The sequence below is a fragment of the Trematomus bernacchii genome, unplaced genomic scaffold, assembly GCF_902827165.1.
Source record: "Trematomus bernacchii unplaced genomic scaffold, fTreBer1.1, whole genome shotgun sequence".
NCBI lineage: Eukaryota > Metazoa > Chordata > Actinopteri > Perciformes > Nototheniidae > Trematomus > Trematomus bernacchii.
Window position 1 is genome coordinate 519565 of NW_022987731.1, and position 21260 is coordinate 540824.

At 41.6% G+C, this 21260-nt stretch overlaps 1 protein-coding gene across 1 annotated transcript in view; it reads left to right on the forward strand.

The window, feature by feature from the left end:
- The window catches only part of skia (v-ski avian sarcoma viral oncogene homolog a), a 70708-nt gene extending 65180 nt beyond the window's left edge, over window positions 1-5528 (forward strand). Inside the window, exons 5-7 of the mRNA XM_034145641.1 lie at window positions 72-400; window positions 3112-3342; window positions 5307-5528. Of these exons, the coding sequence (XP_034001532.1) occupies window positions 72-400; window positions 3112-3342; window positions 5307-5486 (740 nt within the window). The 3' untranslated portion in view covers window positions 5487-5528. The remainder of the gene's footprint in view (window positions 1-71; window positions 401-3111; window positions 3343-5306) is intronic.
- The last annotated feature ends 15732 nt before the right edge of the window (window positions 5529-21260 follow it).

Below are 21260 nucleotides of genomic sequence, written 5' to 3' on the forward strand. Positions count from 1 at the left end.
ACCTGTAAACTTAGTTTCCACCAGAGTATTTTACACAAACCTCACCCCCGTGTCCTGGTCTCCCCCCACAGTCACATCCTCCCTGTCCTCCCTGTCGTCGCCATCCTTCACCTCGTCCAGCAGCTCAGCCAAGGACCTGAGCTCGCCGGGGGCCCAGGGGCCCGTCTGCACCGTCACGTCGGCTGAGGGCCCCCCTCCCACACCCACACCCGCTGCAGCCCCTGTGGCCCCCTCAGAGGGGGGGCTAGAGTCGGAGCTGGAGAGTCTGAGGCAGGCGCTGGACAGCGGACTGGACTCCAAAGAGTCCAAGGAGAAGTTCCTGCATGAGATCGTGAAGATGAGGGTGAAGCAGGAGGAGAAGCTGGGGTCCGCCCTGCAGGCCAAACGCAGCCTCCAGCAGGTGGGGGCCGTTTGTGTTATCAACAGTAACCCATTTGTAATGTACTTTCCCTTCCCGATGAGAACATTGATACTAGTGTTCATTTCGTCAGCTATTTTTTTATTTAGTTTTAGTCTTAGTCCTGTGTTAAATGTCCTTTTTAGTTTTAGTCATATTTAGTCACCTTCATCCTGTTTTTATTTAGTCAAGTTTTAGTCGACTAAAAGTCTGACCATTTTAGTCTTATTTTAGTCAAAGAAAACTAATTATTTTAGTCTACCTTTTGTCGGTCTGTACACAACTCGTCACTCACTCGCGCTGACGGGGGGGTATTCGGTTAACGCGAGTGCGACCACTGCTCCCAAGCCCTGTTGTTGCCATTTTATTTTCTGTTAAATAAGGTTAGTTAGACCATGAGTTAGACCCGAGTCTTCCTGACAGTTCGTATTGTGCCGCTGCCCGGTGTAATTCAAATGTACTGCCGCGCGCAGCACAGACACACAGCTGCTGCACCCAGCCGCAGCACAGACACACAGCTGCTGCACCCAGCCGCAGCACAGACACACAGCTGCTGCACCCAGCCGCAGCACAGACACACAGCTGCTGCACCCAGCCGCAGCACAGACACACAGCTGCTGCACCCAGCCGCAGCACAGACACACAGCTGCTGCACCCAGCCGCAGCACAGACACACAGCTGCTGCACCCAGCCGCAGCACCGGAAATGGAACTGCTGGGAGAAAAACTGACTATCAGAGATGTAACGTTATCTTTGATAATATTTCGTCTCCTCCTTTTTCGTCAACGAAAGTAAAGAGAGATTTTGGCATAGTTTTTATTTAGTAAACTACATTTTCGTCTCGTCACTTTTCGTCAACGATATTGCATGTTGATTTTGTTACAGTTATTGTTTACTGCCGTCGGTGCCGTCTCGTCATCGTCTCGTTTTAGTCATGGAAAAAAAGATCGTTGACGAACATATTTTGTCATAGTTTTAGTCAACGAAATTAACACTAATTGATACATGTTGCATATATGTGCGTTGTTTACACGATTAGGTCCGAGGTGTGTTTAGGATAGCAGTTAGCACACAGACAGGAGGCAGAGGGAAACTGTGAGCCCAGCTTCATTCAGAGTGACTTATATACACACATCACAAACTCTGAGAGACATTACTATGTTACAACATGGCCCTACTTGAGATTTGAATGAAAACATTTCTTACTTGTTATTGTATTCAGAGACATCCGTGCATCAACAAAAATAAGAAAAACTATATTTATTCAGTTTTCATTGATCAAAATGTAAAAGTATGTCACTTAATAGTACCTACATCTCAACTCATAAATGTGTGACTTTACCTGGACTTCTTCATTGAATGAGACTTTGCTTGGATTCAAGACTAGCTTCAACCCTTCCTACTTCATCTTGCCACAGATGTTTTTAATACAGCTCTGCCAAAGTTGTTTGCAATGTATATTAATCTCCATACCACACATATGAGCAAAGGGCTTTACCTAAACTAACCTCTGTGCCATTCAAGGCCACCAACCAGTCAAATAAGTCACTGTTACGCAATCAAATATGGAGAAACCTACACACCATGACAAACGGCCTGATATAACAAGATCAGCCGTAATTATTGAAATGTGCAACCCTGTTTATTAAGTGTCTATTCTAACACGGATATGCTATATATACAAGGAATATGAAGTCATGTTAGTGATTGCAGCATGGTGTGTTCGACTGTTGGCTGAGAGAATGTCATTTCCAAGCCCTAGCGGCTCACATTAAGCCTCTCTGTATGTTCTTGAAATCAGAGCAGACAGAAAGTTATCAAAGTTGGCTCACTGAGGAAATGACTTGAGCTCAGGCATCAAAATGTAGAAGTGGATTAGAATCCATGATGACTGTCAGCAAAGCTTAGCATGAGTTGGCAAGTAATAACAATGAGAGCGGATATTGCAGCGAAGGGAAAGGCCAGACTTCCATCTTTATTTCTGGCCTTGGACTGAGAACAAGAAAATGCCGACGAAGGAGTCTGAGTGGGAGAGCAGCACTGAACACATCCTGAGTGAGAAAAGCTAGTCCAGCCTGACAGCATTCCACTTTCACTCTCCATCAGAGTTCACAGGAGCTGTGGAAGGCAACATCAATCCAACCAACCGACAACTTAATGAAATGTGGGGCCTGACTTAAAAACAGCCGCCGGTTCATTCCTGCTGTGTTTAGTGACGGTGGGGAAAGAGTTCTATCTGAGGAGTAAAGGGTGTGATGGGGATTTCACTGTTCTGTAGGAGCCAACAAAGCTTGACAAGTTTGTCTTAACTGCTGCACACACACACACACACACACACACACACACACACACACAACACACACACACACACACACACACACACACACACACACACACACGCGCGCGCGCGCACACACACACACACACACACACACACACACACACACACACACACACACACACACACACACACACACACACACACACACACACACACACACACCCTTTGCCCTAACCCTGACTGGGCTGGATGTAAACATGGACACGGTAACAGGCTCTGCTCTCAGGTGTCAGCGCCTCAGGAACATAGCAAAACAGCCATGTGACAGATACATCCCCGACATTAACAAAAGTTACATAAGCACCTCGAGACACACAATCCCTCTATGAGAAACTCCCTCTTTTTGACTAAGTTCTGCATGTCTTTTTTCCAGGAGTTGGAGTTCTTGCGGGTGGCGAAAAAGGAAAAGCTGCGGGAGGCGACCGAGGCGAAGCGAAACCTGAGGAAGGAAATCGAGCGCCTGCGAGCCGAGAGCGAGAAGAAGATGAAGGAAGCCAACGAGTCGCGGATCCGTCTGAAGCGGGAGCTGGAGCAGGCGCGGCAGCTGAGAGTGTGTGACAAAGGCTGCGAGGCCGGGAGGCTCCGCGCCAAGTACTCTGCACAGGTGAGTTAGCCTGCACGCTAACGTAGCTTTTCAATCGCTTAGGGTTAGGGCAGGGGGCTGCAACCTTTTTGACCAAAAGAGCCATTTTGCCCCCTTTTCCACACATTTTTTTTGTCTGGAGCCGCAAAACATATTTGATAGCTTGATAGCTTATGAAGTTGTATATATTGTTACATCATAGACAAAAACTACAGTTTTTTTGCATTTATTATTTATTACATTATAGAAAACTGTTTACCTCTAATAATAAACAAAGAATTCTTATAAGGAGAATTAAAAAAAATACACAGGCCTACTTTAAAATAAATCAACACAGCACTTTGGGAGTCCTCTGCACATTTGAAGAAAATGAATATAATTCAAATGGGCCCACTTTGAAATAAATCAAACAGCTGCACCCTAAAGAGAGTTAGGTGATTGAATTATGACTGAAGGTCATCATCTGTCTTCCTCTTCCGTGTTTTCCCTCCAATACGTAAAGCTGCAGGTTATTCGTCTGTAAGAAAAGGCGCTGGTGCGGGACCGTAACAGGATGTGACGCATATTTTAGTTGACCTAATTAAAACCGTTTTTTTTATTTGTTTGTCTCATCACCTCAAAATACAAGATACGAAACATTTTCAACCGTGCAACAAAATATAAATATTTTTATTGTATTTCCTTCTTATTTTTGTCTAAGATCAAGGGAGCCATAGTAGAGGGCTTAAAGAGCCGCATGTGGCCCGAGAGCCGCGGGTTGCCGACCCCTGGGTTAGGGTTATAGTGTGTGCCAGCTCTGGGTTAGCGTTAGGGTTAGAGTACCCCAAAGTTGTATGTTATAAATGTATAATATGGGTCTCCAGCTCATAGAAACTGCTGGATGCTAACTTGCATATGTTGGGCAATTTGCACAATTGTCATAAGTTGCGTTATTAAGCATTAAATATGCAGACAATAGCTGAAAAAAGGCAGGGCCGACTTGGAACATTTTGGTGTGGTTTTGGAGGTTAATGAGGATGTTAAATAAATTCCTGATATTTACAAGAGGAATTATTAATCATTTTTAACCAGAAAGAGTCACTTTTGTTTTGTTGTTTTTAGTTTAAGGGGACTCAAAAATATTTTTCCCCCCCCCCTTAAAAATGCCAGAAATGTATTCACATTGGGGTTGGGGTACACAACCTTTCCGGTTTCCCATTGCTGGCAAGTACACTATAAAGGTTGGTTGTGTCCATGAAACGTTTCTTAATCTCTCAGTGATACTTGAGTAACATGGGGAGCGTTTAAATGAAGCCAAGCGTGGCCCGGCATGCAGACAGACACTAACAGTGCAATGTGTACAAATGTGATGGTAGAGAGTCTAGACCATAATGTCAACACCCTCTCAGTAATTGCAGAGTTTCACTGTCTCAAATACTCTCAAGGTCAGCACAGGAGAAGGCAAGTAAAAAAAGCCACATTTCCTCTTCCACAGTCAAAAATAAATGGGTGTAGCCCCGAGTGCACAGACGTGGGATAAGTCCCGCTCCGAAGGGAAACAGGAAGAGACGTTGGCTTCCTTCAGGCACCATGGGAAATGCAGATTAGACAAAACAAGAGGGAGGTTATGCTCTCAAGCTGGGTCTGTGAACCCCCCCTCAGAGACTGCAGCCGCTCTAGAAGGCTGTCATTAACAGAGATCTATGAACTGATAGTGGAACACACACCATAGGGAACTTTTTACTAAACCTCCCACATTGCATTGAGACTGTCTCTTCAAATATATGCTCAAATCTAGAAACTTTTCTATGACCTTGTTTCTGTAAGAACTTATATTGACATAAATCAGTTATGTAAATCACAAGTTGTTGAAATGATGAAGCCAATCTGCCAGTCAAGCAAGACTGTATGAAAATATCCTTTGAGTTAACATGAATATGAATAACTCTGTGTACACAGCTCAGTCGTCCTTTAGTCACATCTGCTTCCTGCCATGTGTTCCGCAGATCGAGGACCTCCAGATGAAGCTGCAGCACGCCGAGGCCGACCGCGAGCAGCTCCGAGCCGACCTGCTGCTGGAGCGGGAGGCCCGGGAGCACCTGGAGAGGGTGGTGAAGGAGCTGCAGCAGCAACTCTGGCCCAGCGACAAGGAGGGGGCGCCTCAGGACACACTCGCTGAAAACTAACCCAGCAGCCAACCCCCCCCCCCCCCCACCCCCCAATCGCCCGCCATGATCCCCATCTTCTGCCCCCCACCACTCACAAATGAAAGACTCTCCGAGCAGACACAGAGAGAAGAAACACCCATGAAAAATCAAGTGAGTGCTTTCATGGAGAAAGACTGGAAACACTGCAACATGGAAACATGTGTTACTAAATCAAACACTGACTTCCAAACTCACAGAACTGAAAACCAGGATCACAAGAATAAAAGCAGATTTGAGGGGAGACCCAGGGACAGGCGTCTGTGATGCTAGTGCTGAGAGACGATCATGTTATATTAGAGTAATGCAGCTGTAGAGAGGAGGGGGTCACACTTAACAGACCGGAATAATCTCCTCCAAACGTCCCCTCGCCATGACGAAGATGGAGGGCATTCTGAGCTATTTAAGAGACTACATAGCAAAATGTAAAGAAAACATGAGACGGTTTCTGTTTCTCTCTGTGCTATTGAAGTTTAAAAATATAAAAAAGATACAAATAAATCAGAAGATGAACATAACAAGCAAATGAACTTCCCACAGTGCCACCGGGGTTTTGTCGGTTTTTCAGGAAGCCATCGCAGTCCACTGAGGGGAAAAGCATCCAGTTCAAAGTTCTTTTCCTCCCATTGTTGCTTTATAAAATCATGTATTTCTAATTTCTCCAAGTGGTGAGTGGGCTTGCCTTTGGGTAGACCCTCCTCTCTGTGGATCACACCCTGGATTGGGAGTTGGGAATAAAAACATGCCGTGTTAAAGGCACCTTTTAGTGAGCACTTTCTGGATGGTCAATACCAACATCCAACATCTCAGTGTTGCTGCCAATAAGCCACACTCTGTCGCCTTCTGTTATTTTAACAAAACCCTGAAGTGTGTATCTTGTAAAGATAAATCCTCCAGATGTGAGTGTGGTTTTATTGTCTTGTAACACTCGAGTGATGAGAGCCGGTATGTTTTTACTCCAAATGACATCAGAAGCATCACCTGTGACATCATGGTGGGCTGGATATGGTGACAAGAACCACAAAATGTTCATTTGAATTAAATTAAGGTATGTAAATATAAATGTATGTTTTTGTTTTTTTTGACTTTACAATAATGAATCGCACTTTGTCATAACAAAATACTGTTATAATGCATTGTACTCCCACTATTGTCTTCAATCTTACTTTGAAAAACACCATCGTATACATGACTGCTACCATATAAATCCAGTAAGCATTATGTTGATTATATGCATCTCCAATAAATACTGTTGTTCTGTTTTCTAAAGGCAAAGTCTTGTAAATAAATGGAAAGAAAGAACCTCTTGCTTGCTGATGCAGTCTGGGATTGTTGGACAATTTTGGGCTAAGCACTCTCCCGCTTTTGTAAAATAATTGACACAAATATCGCACCCGGTTACAACTCCGACAAACATCATTAACAGCATGGGAGGTGATTGTTATTGGAGCCTGAACTAAATTCTCATGTTGGAGGAATAAAATGTAATTTTATTCAAAAGGCAGCATCCGTCACACAGTGGGTACAATGCAATCAGAATGTACATTGTGTTAATGCTATTTTTCCTTTGGTTGTTGTTGTTTTAAACGTGGAGATATTTTATTATTGCTTGTCTGTTATGTTCACTTTTTTCAATTGAAAACTCATATTTTCTTTATGCATGAAATTTGAGTTTGCCATACATATAGTCAGTTATTGGGCATTGATACTGTACATGTAAAGGTTTTATTGTGTTATGCAATATAAAGCAAATTGTCTTATTTAGAAGAGGAAAAAGTAATACAAAAACAACACAGTATATTGTTCTTAAGGAAACAAAACTCCACTCTTGCAAAAAAAAATGAAAGACAAGAAAAAAAAAATGCAATGCTGGACAACCTCAAGTGCCTGGACGCGGGCGAAGGGTTTCCAGAGAAGGAAAACTGATGATGACGCTGCTGGGGGCGTGGCCTCTCATCACCTTCCTGTTTGCAGGTTTCAAATCAAAAGCCCCTCCCTCGTTCAGCAGCTCTTCTTAACAGTATTCTTAAGACCAACCAGTTTACAAACTTTGTTCCTTTTTCAGTGCTGAGAGTAATTGAACAAATGCTAGACGCTTCAGGCTTTTTTTTTCTGAATGAGTGCTTTTTCCTTCTTTTGAAATCAATGATATGCATGTTCAAACAATTTTTATAGAAGATCTTGAAAAGCCACTTGCTTCGATGAAATGTTACTTTGGGTTGTATATAAAGACTGTTTATTCGCAGCTTGTTGAGGATAACACAGAGGGCATTATGTTAGAAGCCCTTTTCTTATCTAACATTACTGATGTTGCTCAGAGAACATCGCGGCGTCTGCTACTTTGGCAGACCTAAAATTGGTACATTTTGTAGTTGTTTTTACACTCAAAGAGTTGATAGCCTATGCGTAGTTTACTTTACTCATGGTTTTCTACAAAAGAAGGGAGAAAATAACGACATTGGCTCTTCACTTTCCCGCGCAAAAAGAAAAAGCCGTTCAACAGCGTATTGTTTTCTAAAGGAGAATCATTTTGCTAAATAATGGACAGTAACGCAGCAATAACAGTCCATATTAATAGACAAATACTAGCCAGTGTGAGGATTTGAATAAGAATTTACAAATGTAAATATTTTTTTCATTTACGATATTGTATAATATATGTACATGGTGTTTCCTTTTTCAAAAAGAAATCTTTTCTTACAATAGCTGTCTTTTTTTTGAATTTGTGTTTTAACTGAAATGTTTCAAAAAAAGCAGTGCGTAAGAGAATATTCCCTACATAAACATTTAATCACTTTCTTCTCATTTTTTTTTACTGTAGAGTCTTTATATTGAATGACTTTTTTCACCAGTTCATATATATTTTTAACAGTATGTTCAGTATCAGATAGCAGACCTAGCGTATGGGTGACACACACATACACACACACACACACACACACACACACACACATGCACATAACTACGCCACCTTGCAGATTGTTTCCCCTCATCCTCATGTATCCTTTTAGCCCTGTGCTGCTGCTAATTCTATATAAACCTTACAATTCTAGAAATATTTTTATGTAAGAGGTAAATGTAAGCTTTCCCATCATTAATGCCACATATACAGTGTGAAAAAAAGCTTGGCTTATTCATCTATCTTCCTTGTTTCCCTAATTTTTTCACGCCTTTTTCCTCATTCCTCCTCCAACGACCCTTCCCTTCTCTCACGACACGGACTATATTGTAAAGTAAAGGACTTTATGAGATTATGTTTGAAAATAGCTATGCTTATATACTACAGTGACTGAATGTACAGTGTATAGATGCATTACCAGAAATAAAGTTGTTTGTCCAGATTGAATGACCCAGTTTTCATATTTTTTTGCTGCATGTTGCATAAACAATGTAAAGCCTATTTTATCTGTGCTTTTTTTCATTTTAATTAATTTCACTGATGAATTTAGTAGCAGAGGAACACAATTTAGACCTTCAAATAATTGACTTTATTCTATCTAATGCAACTTAACCTATATTAAACCCTTTTTTAAACTCCATGTCTTCAAAAGACATTATCATCACCCGGGTTATTTTCTTTCAAAAAGAGCAAATGTTGGTGTTTGGTGTGGATTCCCTTAGAGCCAGGAACTCTAAGAGAATAAAATATTCATGATCAGACAATTCAGGATGTATTATTACAACAAGTAACACTATTTTTATTTGAGGGGATTTTGAAAATATAAATATGAGTATTCATGGCTGAAAAGACAACAGAAACACATCTCAAACAAGTTGGTTTCCGCCTCACAGGATGGAATCTCTAATTACAAATCTGAGAGAAGAAAAACAGCATTAAAGGCAGCTGAACACAGAAAGGAAAACAGGATGAAAAGATACATTAAATGTGAACATAAAGATCATAACAGAAAGATATACGACCCCTTTCAGCTGAAATAAAGTGGAGTTGTTTCTGTGCAGAGGCCACTTTTCAGCATACCAAAACAACACTAAACATTCTTCTTGTTCCACCCTCTCATCCACTTTATGTACACAGATATGGTTTGACGGCAGCCGCTGGAGAAACCTCCATAATTACTGTGAAAACCTTTAAACGGAAAAGACGAGCTGCAAACACTTAACTAGAGAGGAATGTGCAGCAGGTAAACGCCCACTCAGAGACAGAATCTGATGAAAACATTCATTAGCGTGCACAAACAGTCAGGTTACACAGTTGTGAATGCACATTAGCTTAGCTGTTAGCTCCTCAGATCCAGTGCAGGGAGAGAAACAAGTTAAGTTGTGTTTTGGTGTGGTTAGTGACATTTGGTGTTAGAAGCTGACATGGACTGTGCTTTTAAGGATTTGTAAACTATAAATAAATAAAACTATTGTCTGCTATACACCAGTCTTAGGCTACCTCAATACAAGAGAGAGGCTGTACCTTCAGAAAACACTGTGGTGCTACGAGCTAAATGCTAACATGCTCACAATAAAAATGCTAACATGTGATGTTTACCAGACCTGCCTTGTTCCCCATCTTAGTTTAGCATGTTTAGCATTTGCTATTTAGCAATACACACAGACTAGGCTACAGGCGAGGCTGATGGAAATTAGTTTAGCACGTTTTTGGTCATGAACCGAATTATGCAACAATTTAAAGTTATGTCTTGACGTAATTGTCCAGCTAACAGGAAATATTCAGTTTGGTTAAGTTGAGGGATGACACCTGGTTAGAGCCTTGACCAGAACGATACGCTTTTTGCAACAAATTGACGGGGCTGGTTGGCAGACTGCTACAGTATGTAGCTGCTAGCTAGCTAGCAAAGTACCCACCAACACAGCCTTCATAATTTCCGTTCTGCAGGCAGAGACGATTGAAAGATTGTTTTTTGTAACTTAATTAAAAGATAACTGTGTCAAATAAAGTCCCCGAATACATCATAGAGACAGATTAGATAGCTTTGCCAACAAAATGTTTAAAATAAGTGCTACCACGAGCATTTCATGTACTGATCTTGTGCAGATGTAAAGGCAAACATGACCCAAAATGTACAACTAAACAGTGCCAAGAACACATGAGATGTAGTGTTATTATGGGTCTGGTACAGTAGGAGAGCAGACAGTGGCTGGTTGAGGCGGCTCTCTGGCTGCTGCTGTGGCCCACATCGGCAGCGCTGTGTGGGCCGTGATGTCAGATGATGGCTCTGGGCTCCTCTCCACCAGCAGCAGCACCACGCAGGGCTATTGACTGACCCAATTACAGCAGTCACATGAGGAAGAACACCCCACAGTTAGCTCATTAGTCTCTGGAGTCTCTCTGCTGCTCTCTCAGTCTCACTCTGCCTCCTGTCTCCTGCTGTTTCATAATGTACAGTCAATTACCAAGTCATGTTTAATTCATTTAGAACATTTTCCAGATTTGTTTATGAACGGTGGGAAGGGGTATTCATACGCTGGCATGTCGTACAGACCAGCATGTTTGGAAGCTAGAAATATACATGTTATGTGTGACAGATGGACAAAAAAGAAGATGCCCTCAGTATAATGTGATCAAACAACAACATAACAAATGGCTGCAATGTTTACAATGGAGCTGAATCTCCACCATTAAATACATAGGCTAAACCAAAATTGCATTGATCTATTACTATCAAACTATCTTACTTCACTAAAAGGAAAGCACCCTCTGACGGAAAGGGAAAGTGGTGACATTTTGCTGACACTTTTCCAAATATTGATTGTTTTTTAGATATCTCAAATAGGTGTTGCTGCTGCCCCTGTCTATAGCTGTACATCACTTAGCATCCTGCTGGTACACCTTTACGTCTTGGCGATTACATTGGTGCTTCAAAAGTCATATAGTGGTGTTAATATGTGGAGATTATCCTGCTGCACAGAATATGTGAAGTATTATAAACGTCTGTTGGCCCCAGAGCTTATTTTGTGCAATATTCTGAAATCCAATGGAAAAATACAATCTGCTTTTTGTCAAGGGAGCCGCTGCTAAAATATGTCACCTTTTTAGCATTCTGTTTCTCCAAACTGGTGGGTGTGTGATGGCCATCGAACATACTTGATAAACTAACTTAGTATAAACCCCCACTTCAAACAATCTCTTTAAAGACAACGTGGTACATTTAACAGAGTGGGAAAAAAAGGGTCCAAAAGGGACCAACAGTTATATTATAATCTAATCCCTGAATCATTTTATATCAGCTTTTTACTGAAGCTGAAACAGTGAGTTCTTGAAAAAGTGACGGTAAATCTGCCTAAAACGAGATTTATATTTGTTTAATTGTCACTCAGGCGCCAATAAACCCGTTAGCTAATGTAACAACTGGGGAGGAGGAGCTGTCAGTCTTCACTCTGTCATGACACATACACAATGTTTATTCACACAGCCACGTAAAGCTAGTATGCGTGTATTACAGACACTTCAGGAAACACTCCAAGCTGGTCTCTGTTGCAGGTAATATCACATGTACTCAGGGAGAAAATTCGAATGATGACGTATCCTAAAATAACTTACACCTTTTGTGTATATGCCGCCGTTGCAGTAAAAGCCACTTCACCCCTTCACCATCAAACCATCAGCAGTGAGAAGCCCTTTCTATTACTCCCTGGGGAGGGTCTCCATAGATAATCTATAGGCTTTCATCCTATGAATAGATTTTATTGGCAGCTAGCACCTAGAATCTTTGAACTATTAAAAATGAAATATTTAAACTGTAATTAAAATGCAAACTCCATGATACACTCCATGATACACACTTACAATTAAGTGGCTGTAAGCTGTCAGTAGTTTTGCATCTGTTTTGTAATGCTTTTTGTTATGGCAATGTGAAGCAATGCTGTTTACCATTACATATTTCCACCTAGAAAACAAACACAACACACTTGAACTTGCCCCCTTTCTCCTCTAGACGGACACACACACACACACACACACACCACACACACAACACACACACACACACACACACACACACACACACACACACACACACACACACACGCACACACACACACACACACACACACACACACACACACACACACACACACCACACATCCTTCCGCCTTGCCAGAAAGGCCACTCTCAGCCGGTACAGGTCATTGGCCTCTGGGCAGGTTCAATATTTATGGGTCGCTGCAGCATCTTACTGTCTCAGCTTGACAAAAATGATCAGCATCTCAGGCACTCTTCCTGTCAATCTATCCGCTGTCAGTCCGCCCGGCAGGATGTCACTGTGATGAGCCACCAGGGTGTCACTGAGAGAGGGCCAATAAACTGCGCTTCCCCAGCCAAGGGTACATCAGTCTAGATCCAGAACCAAATCTGCTCCAGCCTGACATCAGCAGGGGGGATAAATAGAACCAATGTAAAGCTCTATTACAGTCTTTGCTAGTTTGAACACAAGTTGAATATTTCATTGAAAAACACTGACAGTCTGATTAGTGGTGCAGGAATGAGTCCTAAAACTGTTAGTATTTGATCACTTCCTGTTCCCTCATCTTGAAGTCAATGATTTTTAAACTTGTTATTGATTAGATACCTGAAACATAATCTGTGGTTAACATAAATTTAAGATTTTAGCATTTATTTCTACAATATAAGATTCAAGTCAGCAAATACCTCGAATGTCTGAATCTTCCATAACAGCAGTTGCTAACAAGTGTATAAATAAGACTACTAAACGCTATCACGCCAAATATTAGCCGCCTTTTGTCGAGGGAGCCCCGATGCTAACAACAAAAATACGTCATGACTGCGCCACTCTTTATGGGATCTATTGAGCTGTTATTTATTTGTTTTTTTAAAGCGAGCTGTATCATCAGCCATTTTGAACATTTAACAGAATGAGCCGAAGAAGGAAGGCATAAAGATAATGTATATTCACTAAAGCGACCACTCTTCTCTGGCTTTGCCTCATTTTCAGATGGGAAGAACAGAGTTTGTAGCGCTTCCAACTACCAGGAAGCTACCCATGGTGGAGTGCACGCCTCTTAATTTTCAGCTTAGACCTCAGTTGCTGTGGGCAATTCAAGTTTAAAAGTCTCAAAATTCTACAACTACTGTCACAAATGAATGTGAAGTATTTTGTTAAAGGAGGATGAAAGCGTAATTAAGGAGCACTATTGGAGTGACTTTGATGGTGATGGTTATTGGACTCAGGATTAATTCATTTGGATTCCCGCTGTATGAATGTATGGCGCAAGTGGAAACAATTCACAAAGGGATTAAACTGTTTAAAACACATGCTCAAAGTAAGCCGGATTTTGCCGATGTGTTTATGTGGATTCAAAAGTCGTAAATAATCTACAAAATGGAGGAGACCGATCTGATCGGAGCAACAGTGACAAATAATCCAATTGAAACCGGCATGGACAATGACTACGTTTTAAAAATGCGCTAATCCAGACAAGCCTGGTTTGGACACTTTACGGGCAGAAGAAACATTTCTATTAAAGAAAAAATTATACATTTCTGTCTTTTTATGCCTTTAATAGCTACTAACTTTAATTTGTATTCAAATTAATTAATCAATTATAATTGATTATATAATTTTATAATAATTTTATATTTTATTGTAATGTAGAGACAAGGCTTTTAGCGACAATCATGTATTGCGTTACAATTATATGTAATCGCTAACACTCAGAGCTAACCTGTACTGGAGAGCATGTGTGTGATATGGCGTTTCATCACGGCAGTATTTAGTTTAGACCAGAGGCCTGTACTACGAAGCCGCTTCAACATAACCTGGATATGTTTGAGTTAGCCGGTTGGCCTAATCCAAAACATACGCGCTCTCGCTAAGCGGTCCTACGACGCTGGTTATCAAGTGGATCGCTCAAGCCAGCCGTGTCCTATCTAGTTAGGTGCGCGTTCACATGAAAGGGGTGGTATTTGGAGCATTCGACCAATCTCAAACATGGACAAGCGTACTGACAGCGCAGCGTCATACTTCCTGAATGAAAAGTGAACTTTAATATTAGTCAAATATGAAGAAGTTAAACTTTAAACATCCATGACTTAAACACTTTATCCAGGATAAAAGCCACATAGCTGCACCTGCAAGGTGAATACAGCTGGTAAAAGAAAAAGTGTTTGAATGCGTACATTAACAGGTTTATGATATCACTGCCCCGTTAAGACACAATCTGACTTTAATTACATTTGACTCGAGTGTTTCGTCAACTTAATGTGTTGCTTAAAATAATACTTCTGCATACAGTATGTGACACTGTGAGTGTTGCACGGCCAGATACGGCTCAAGAAGCTGACTCAAATAAGGAAATATATGATACATTATGATGTGATATGATATGAATGATAATGGGACACATCGACGTCTGCACTCACAGTGCCGCGGACTGTACTTAATGTTACTCTGATCCGGTTACTTATGTCGTGGCAGATATTTAAGTAAGCTTTCTTAACGCTAATGTTATAATAGTCAGATTGCTCTGAAGATAGGAGGGGATATTCTATACATTTTCACGTTCACACAGTCAGTTGATTTTTGCCGGCCGTCTTTCCTGCAACGGCAGTTTTTCTGTATTTCCTCTATCCTGTAATATGACTTGATAGCTTTAAACTCCGCACACGGAGCTCTGATTGGTCAGCAGGCGGTGCTTTCACTGAGTTGATCTCTTAGCCTCCCGAGGAGGTTAGCCGCTCAGCATAAGTTACCATGGAGATCTAGCCCGCTAAAAAGAGAACCAGCGTCGTAGGACCGGAAAGCCCGAGTTTTCCCTGAAGTCAGCCGGCTAAGCGAAAATCCGGCTTCGTAGTACAGGCCTCAGGGGTTTTCAAAGTGTGGGAAGGTGAGCCTCTCCTCAGAGAACATAAGAACAGCCGCGCCCCCCCTCCCAATTATTATTGCTATTATTATTATTATTATTATTATTATTATTATTATTATTATTATTATTATTATTATTATTATTATTATTATTATTATTAATTATTATTATTATTATTATTATTGTTGTTGTTGCTATAATGCAGGGGTATTATTATCCAGTGGAAAGGCCTTACCTACTGGCCTAGTTAAATCAAAGTGGTTACTTCTTTTTGGCTGGGCAGTGTAGTTTTACACACCGTCTTATTTGACTTTCTCAGGACTTAAAACTGTTTTTGGGGGCAGACCCCCACAAAGAAAAAAGAATATTTACACACGTAAGGTCATCATCTTAACAGTTTTGTATGCTCATCGACTCATCCGTGAGCAGAGCATCAAGTTGGCATGCCTATAACAGCTGAATGCGGCGATTACCATGTTGTTCAGCAAAACGCCTCACAAACTTATTAAGATCAACAGCTTTAGTGCGTTTTGATTCAATGCTGAGTACAGCCAAACTTGACAGTCTCTTGTCTGTCATTGTAGACCGCAAATACCTTATTCCTTCAGTACTTGGGTCCGAATGGTTCTCGTTTTGCGCCGTCCCGTTCAAATGAAATCGCCGCAAATCACATTTCCTCACTCGCGCCAGGGGGGTTACAAGACTCGCGTCTTGTGCTGCATTCACTTGCACTCGGACATTAGGGATTTTCTCTCATAAATGTCAGATGAGCCACAACTTTTATTTCAAAACAAAGCTGCCAACTGGGGTGGCAGCTGGGGTGGCAAGGCTATTTTTAGGGTGGCAGTTGCCACCCCATGCCACCCCGGTAGATCCGCCCCTGCTTGACCGGTACTTGCTTTTGATCAAAGTCAATGCGGAAAACCCGCACTCACACAGGTAGGCGGAGGTGAAGGGAATGAGCACTTTTACAACCTTTTTGGTGAGGTGGGGGGACTCGGTCTCCACAGACAGCCAAAAGTGGGCAAGCAACTTTTCCTTTTTTTTTAATACATTTTTTTTTTTTAAAGCTTTATACCCAAATCAGATTGAAACAGGAAGTGAAATAGAGTGATCTGCTTGGTATTTTGAGCAAAACACTTCATAGACATGTTTTTTATATATTTGTATATATCTGAGACCTATGCTATTGCCTAAAAATAGCATGATAGGTGCACTTTAAGTACATTTCAAAGTCCATACTTCTTTACTTTTACTTGAGTAAAGAGTTTATTCAGTTCTTTAACTTTTAAACACAGGTATCTGTACTTCTTCTTGAGTGAAGGATATGTGTACTTTAACCATCGCTGCTATGTGTTCTTGCAGGTGAGCGGCGCTGCTGACATGCAGCTGTCAGTTTAACACGGAGGGAACAACTCTCGGCTGTCCGCTGAAAGCACGCTTCATGAAAGTGACTCACACATTTACTCATGGGTGGCATTGGCAGTTAGCTCGCAAGGTCAAGTGAAAATTGGTGATTCAGTGTAAGACCACCCCCCAGCCCCACACAGTGTCCGTGCAAAAATATTGCCACAGAAGTGTTGTCCATATTCAAGTCCTTGAGTATAGCCTTGATGGCACCTTCTCAGATGAATGGACATAATATGTTATTCATTTGGACAAAAGAAAGTGTGCTCTGCTTTGCTCAAACTCAACGCTGTTGTCAATGGCACTTCACTGTCTGGTGGCAGAAATCAACTCTTTACAGTAGTGCGTTTGGATTTATAGCAATCATATCACAATTTGATGTTATCATTGGGTTTTTCGAGTTATACCAAATGCTGTTGGACTGCAGACAGCTCCACCTCAGACAAAACGTGCTGCACACCCACTGCATTGGTATAGGATGTGATAACAGGGAGTGATAAGAAAGCAGTATTTCAAGGTTGGCCAATAAATCAGTGCAAGGCCACCTTACTTTGTCAACAGTGTAATTCCTGGATTGAAGATACCATTCTGGTTGTTTGAAAACTACAAAAAACAGAAATGTAAAACCAACAAATTCTGTTTTTGTGGGGAAAGTATGTGCTGGAATTATTTTGGGTACAGATAACTATTCAGCTTCCTGTAGTCTGTTGTCCTACAGTGAGGTTGTAAAGTTCCATTCAGTGTCTACAGACAAAAACCAAAACCTGTGCTCATGCCATAGGTTGCTTAAAAAAGTAATTTGGAGAACCTACGGCATAGCCAGGAACCCAGCATAGAAGCACTTGATATATTATACTGATAAAAACAAGTTACAACATGTCTATCAGTGAGCTTCAACTTTGTTCCATTGACCGTATAGAAAGGACACTTCACAATCAAATACGATTCAGAGGGCTAATAGGATTATAAAATAATTAAAATGTAGATTTTCTATACATAATTGTTCTTTTAGCATGATGTGACTACTCACAACTTTAGCTTATAGAGTGGTGCAGTGACGAGTCCTAAAATCCGGAAGTGAGTTAGCATTTTACCACTACGGGTTCCCTCGTCTCAGAGTCAATGGGATTTCTCCATAGGAATGTGGAAAATAGCTGGAAATAAGGTCTGTGTTTGACACAACACAGAACATGACACAGTGAATAGAAGCCTCCGGGAGTGGGCAGCTTTCATCAAGGCCTGTGTGGGCAGCTTTCATCAAGGCCTGTGTGGGCATGATTTCATAAAGACTGTGGGCACCTGTGGGTGACTCATGCAGGCCTTTCTGCTGGTCTGAGGCAGAGAAGTGTAAATGTTTCTCACTGCGGTTAGTCAACGTACAAGCAGACCACTCCAAGAGCCCCCTTCTTCTCAGTGTTCGGGTAGTTACTCAAAAAAAGTAATGCATTACTTTAATAAAATGTTTGCTGCTGAAAGTAATTAGTTACACTACTAGTTACATTACTTTTGGATTACTCTGTAACATCACCTGAGATGCACCCAGTGGCGTAACAAGGTTGTGATTGGCCCCGGGTGCAAATATTGTTTTGGGGCCCCCCCCCCATCGCCCCAAACATAAGCGCACGCTGATTAGAGATGGCAAATCCGGATCATTTTACGGACTCAGGGTCTTCTGAGTCAGTCATTGAAGAGATCCGGATCATACGAGTCATTTGAGTCATATGAGTCAGCATCACCAAGACCGTAGAAATCCTATTGGTGAAACCGAAAAGTTGTTGCATTTCACGAGCATATTATTATTCCATATATTTTGAATATATATATATATTTGTATATATATATATATATAATATCTGCATGTATATTTTCTATTTCGACATGTATATTTATATTTTATATTTTATTTATTTTTCTTTCTATTCTTGTATATTTTGTAGTTTTGTTTTATTGTAAAATGCCTTATGCTGCTGTAACAACAACAATTTCCCAATTTGAGATCAATAAAGTACTATCTATCTATCTATCTATTAAACTGACGTTATATTAACCTCCGCTACACAGTGTATTTTGCTTTAATAAAAAATGTTGATCACAAAAAAAAAGGGTTATTTTGCGATTTGGCAAATCTGAGTCTGCTGTTGACTCGTGCATGAGGACGAGTCTGCTGGATCTCTGGATCTGCTGCTATATACGGCTCCGAGTCCGCACGAGTCTGCTCTGCTGTGTGTTGCACAGTGAGTCAGGATTTGCGAATCTGAGTCTGCTGTTGACTCGTACATGACGACGAGTCTGCTGGATCTGCTGCTATATGGTTACGGCTCCGAGTCCGCACGAGTCTGCTCTGCTGTGTGTTGCAGCGAGTCAGGATTTGCGAATCTGCGAATCTGCGAGTCTGCTGTTGACTCGTGCATAATATAGCCGCGGGAGCCGGGTGCTGGAAGAGGGGCTATGCTCGTGCACATGACGAGTATGGATCGCTGGATCTGCTATGCTATTACGGTTAGGAGCCGTCGGCTCCTCTGAGTCCCCACGAGTCTGCAGGAAGTTTCACTGATCCGCGTCCCCTCCCCTGAGCCAAACGATCACTTCTGGCAGCTATCCTGTATACTTGCTAAAGGGTAGGCAGATGGACTGGGGTACGTTGTAATGTGATTTTACATGTTATAAAGAGAGTAGCGAGTGACGCAATTTATAGTTTTAATTTGTACGTCACACCAAGTGTGGGACTCAAGGACTCGGGTTAATGGAGAGGGGAGACTCGTCACGACCAGCTCATTTCTAGGATCCGGATGAATCAGGACTCGCCCATCTCTAACGCTGATGCGCTCACACACGCACGGACATACACAACCACTCAGAAGAAGGTTGCACAGCCACGGCCACGGATACAGCTTCACTTGTGGAGCTAGATGGCAATGATGGTGGTGAGGCAGGTGAGCTATCGTTAGCCTCTGGTTCCGGCTGCCGCTGCACGTCAACATTGCTAACGTTAGTGCTCGATTTCGAGGACGATGTATGACACATTTTTTTTTCAAATTTTGTCAATTTAGCTGTTACATCTCCTTGTTCTCTCTTGTCCTTTCTCTTTTGAGCGCTGCTCTTGTGCTTTGGTTTGCTGTACATTACAGTGACGTGCGGTGAGGTTCATGGCTGGTGAGGCACTGACTATTTCAGAGTCAGATTTACAAATATTATAGCCTATTTTGACCTTAATCGAAATATTCTGTTATTTTCAAAAGCTTTTTTAGTCTGATGCTATGATTAATTTTAAACAGACCGATCAACAAAAGGATACCCAAAATCTAATATTGGATTGTTCTTTCTAAGTAAGATCCCATTTTCATTACAGTTGTGGTCTTACCTTGACTTGAAGATGAATATAAGTCCATGCTATCCTTCTGGACAACAATCTCTATTACTGTTTTGTAAAAGTCCTCCTTATCTTCCTGTAGTTTCAAAAGTCTAGTTTGTTGTTTGCGGTAGAATAACAGTAGCAACAAGAACTTCAGTGCGGCAGAGGTTATGGCTGCCTCTCCTGGTGCTTTTTTCATTGCCGTTGTATGATGAGACCAGCGAGCCTAAATATCATATATACGTGAAATAAGTTATTTAGAGACTATGGATGGCGAGGATAAATGTAATAAAGGGATCTACAAACATTACATTGGTGACCTACAGTGAGATGGTAACAGGCATGCGCTTAGGGCCCGCTTTCCAGCTAGTTTCTGTGGGGTGACGCATTCTGAAGTGAGGCAGAGCTCCTCTGTGCCTCACCTCACCCCACAGTAAATGGCTTGAGCGCGCTCACAAAATAAGTGGCCGCGCTAAATTAGTGCCCGCGCTCCAGCAAGTTACTGTGGGCTTACGTGAGGTAGTGCTCGTGCCTGCCTCACTTCTCATCGCTCCCGTAGCGGAGCTCGGCAAATTTGCTGATTTTGACTATAAAATGCGATTGGAATCATACAGAAATCACATTTACACAAGATCAGTGGAGACATTTTATTACTATTATTATTTAGTTTTTCTTTAATTGTTTTTCCGTTACATTGGAGTATTGGCTCTGCCTCCCCTGCCTCCACTGACTGCACATCGCTGGTACATTATGAATGCAAGCTATTACTTTTTTTATAATGCTGCCGAACTTGCTGCTGCTAGCTACAGTACAGTACAGGTTGATTAAACGGTTTGCTCGTCACGCAAGGTATAACATGAAAGGGAGCAAGGTCATTGGACAGACAAATTACAAATTAATTTAGGTTGCTTGGTTACTTTGAAGACTGCGTCAACCGGTCAATGCCATTTGGGCCCCAATAAAAAAATATTTAAAAAATATATATAAACCTTTTTTTTTTTTTTTTGCATGGGCCCCTTGCTGGCTCTGGGCCCCGGTGCGTTGCACCGGCTGCACCGTCGATAGTTACGCCACTGGATGCACCATAAATCAAATGACCAATAACAATATAAAGTTAAACCTCATTTATGCCAAATCAGCACTCAAGTAAAAGTAAAGAAGTATGGTCTTTGAAAAGTACATAAGTAAAAAGTAGCAATATCTAC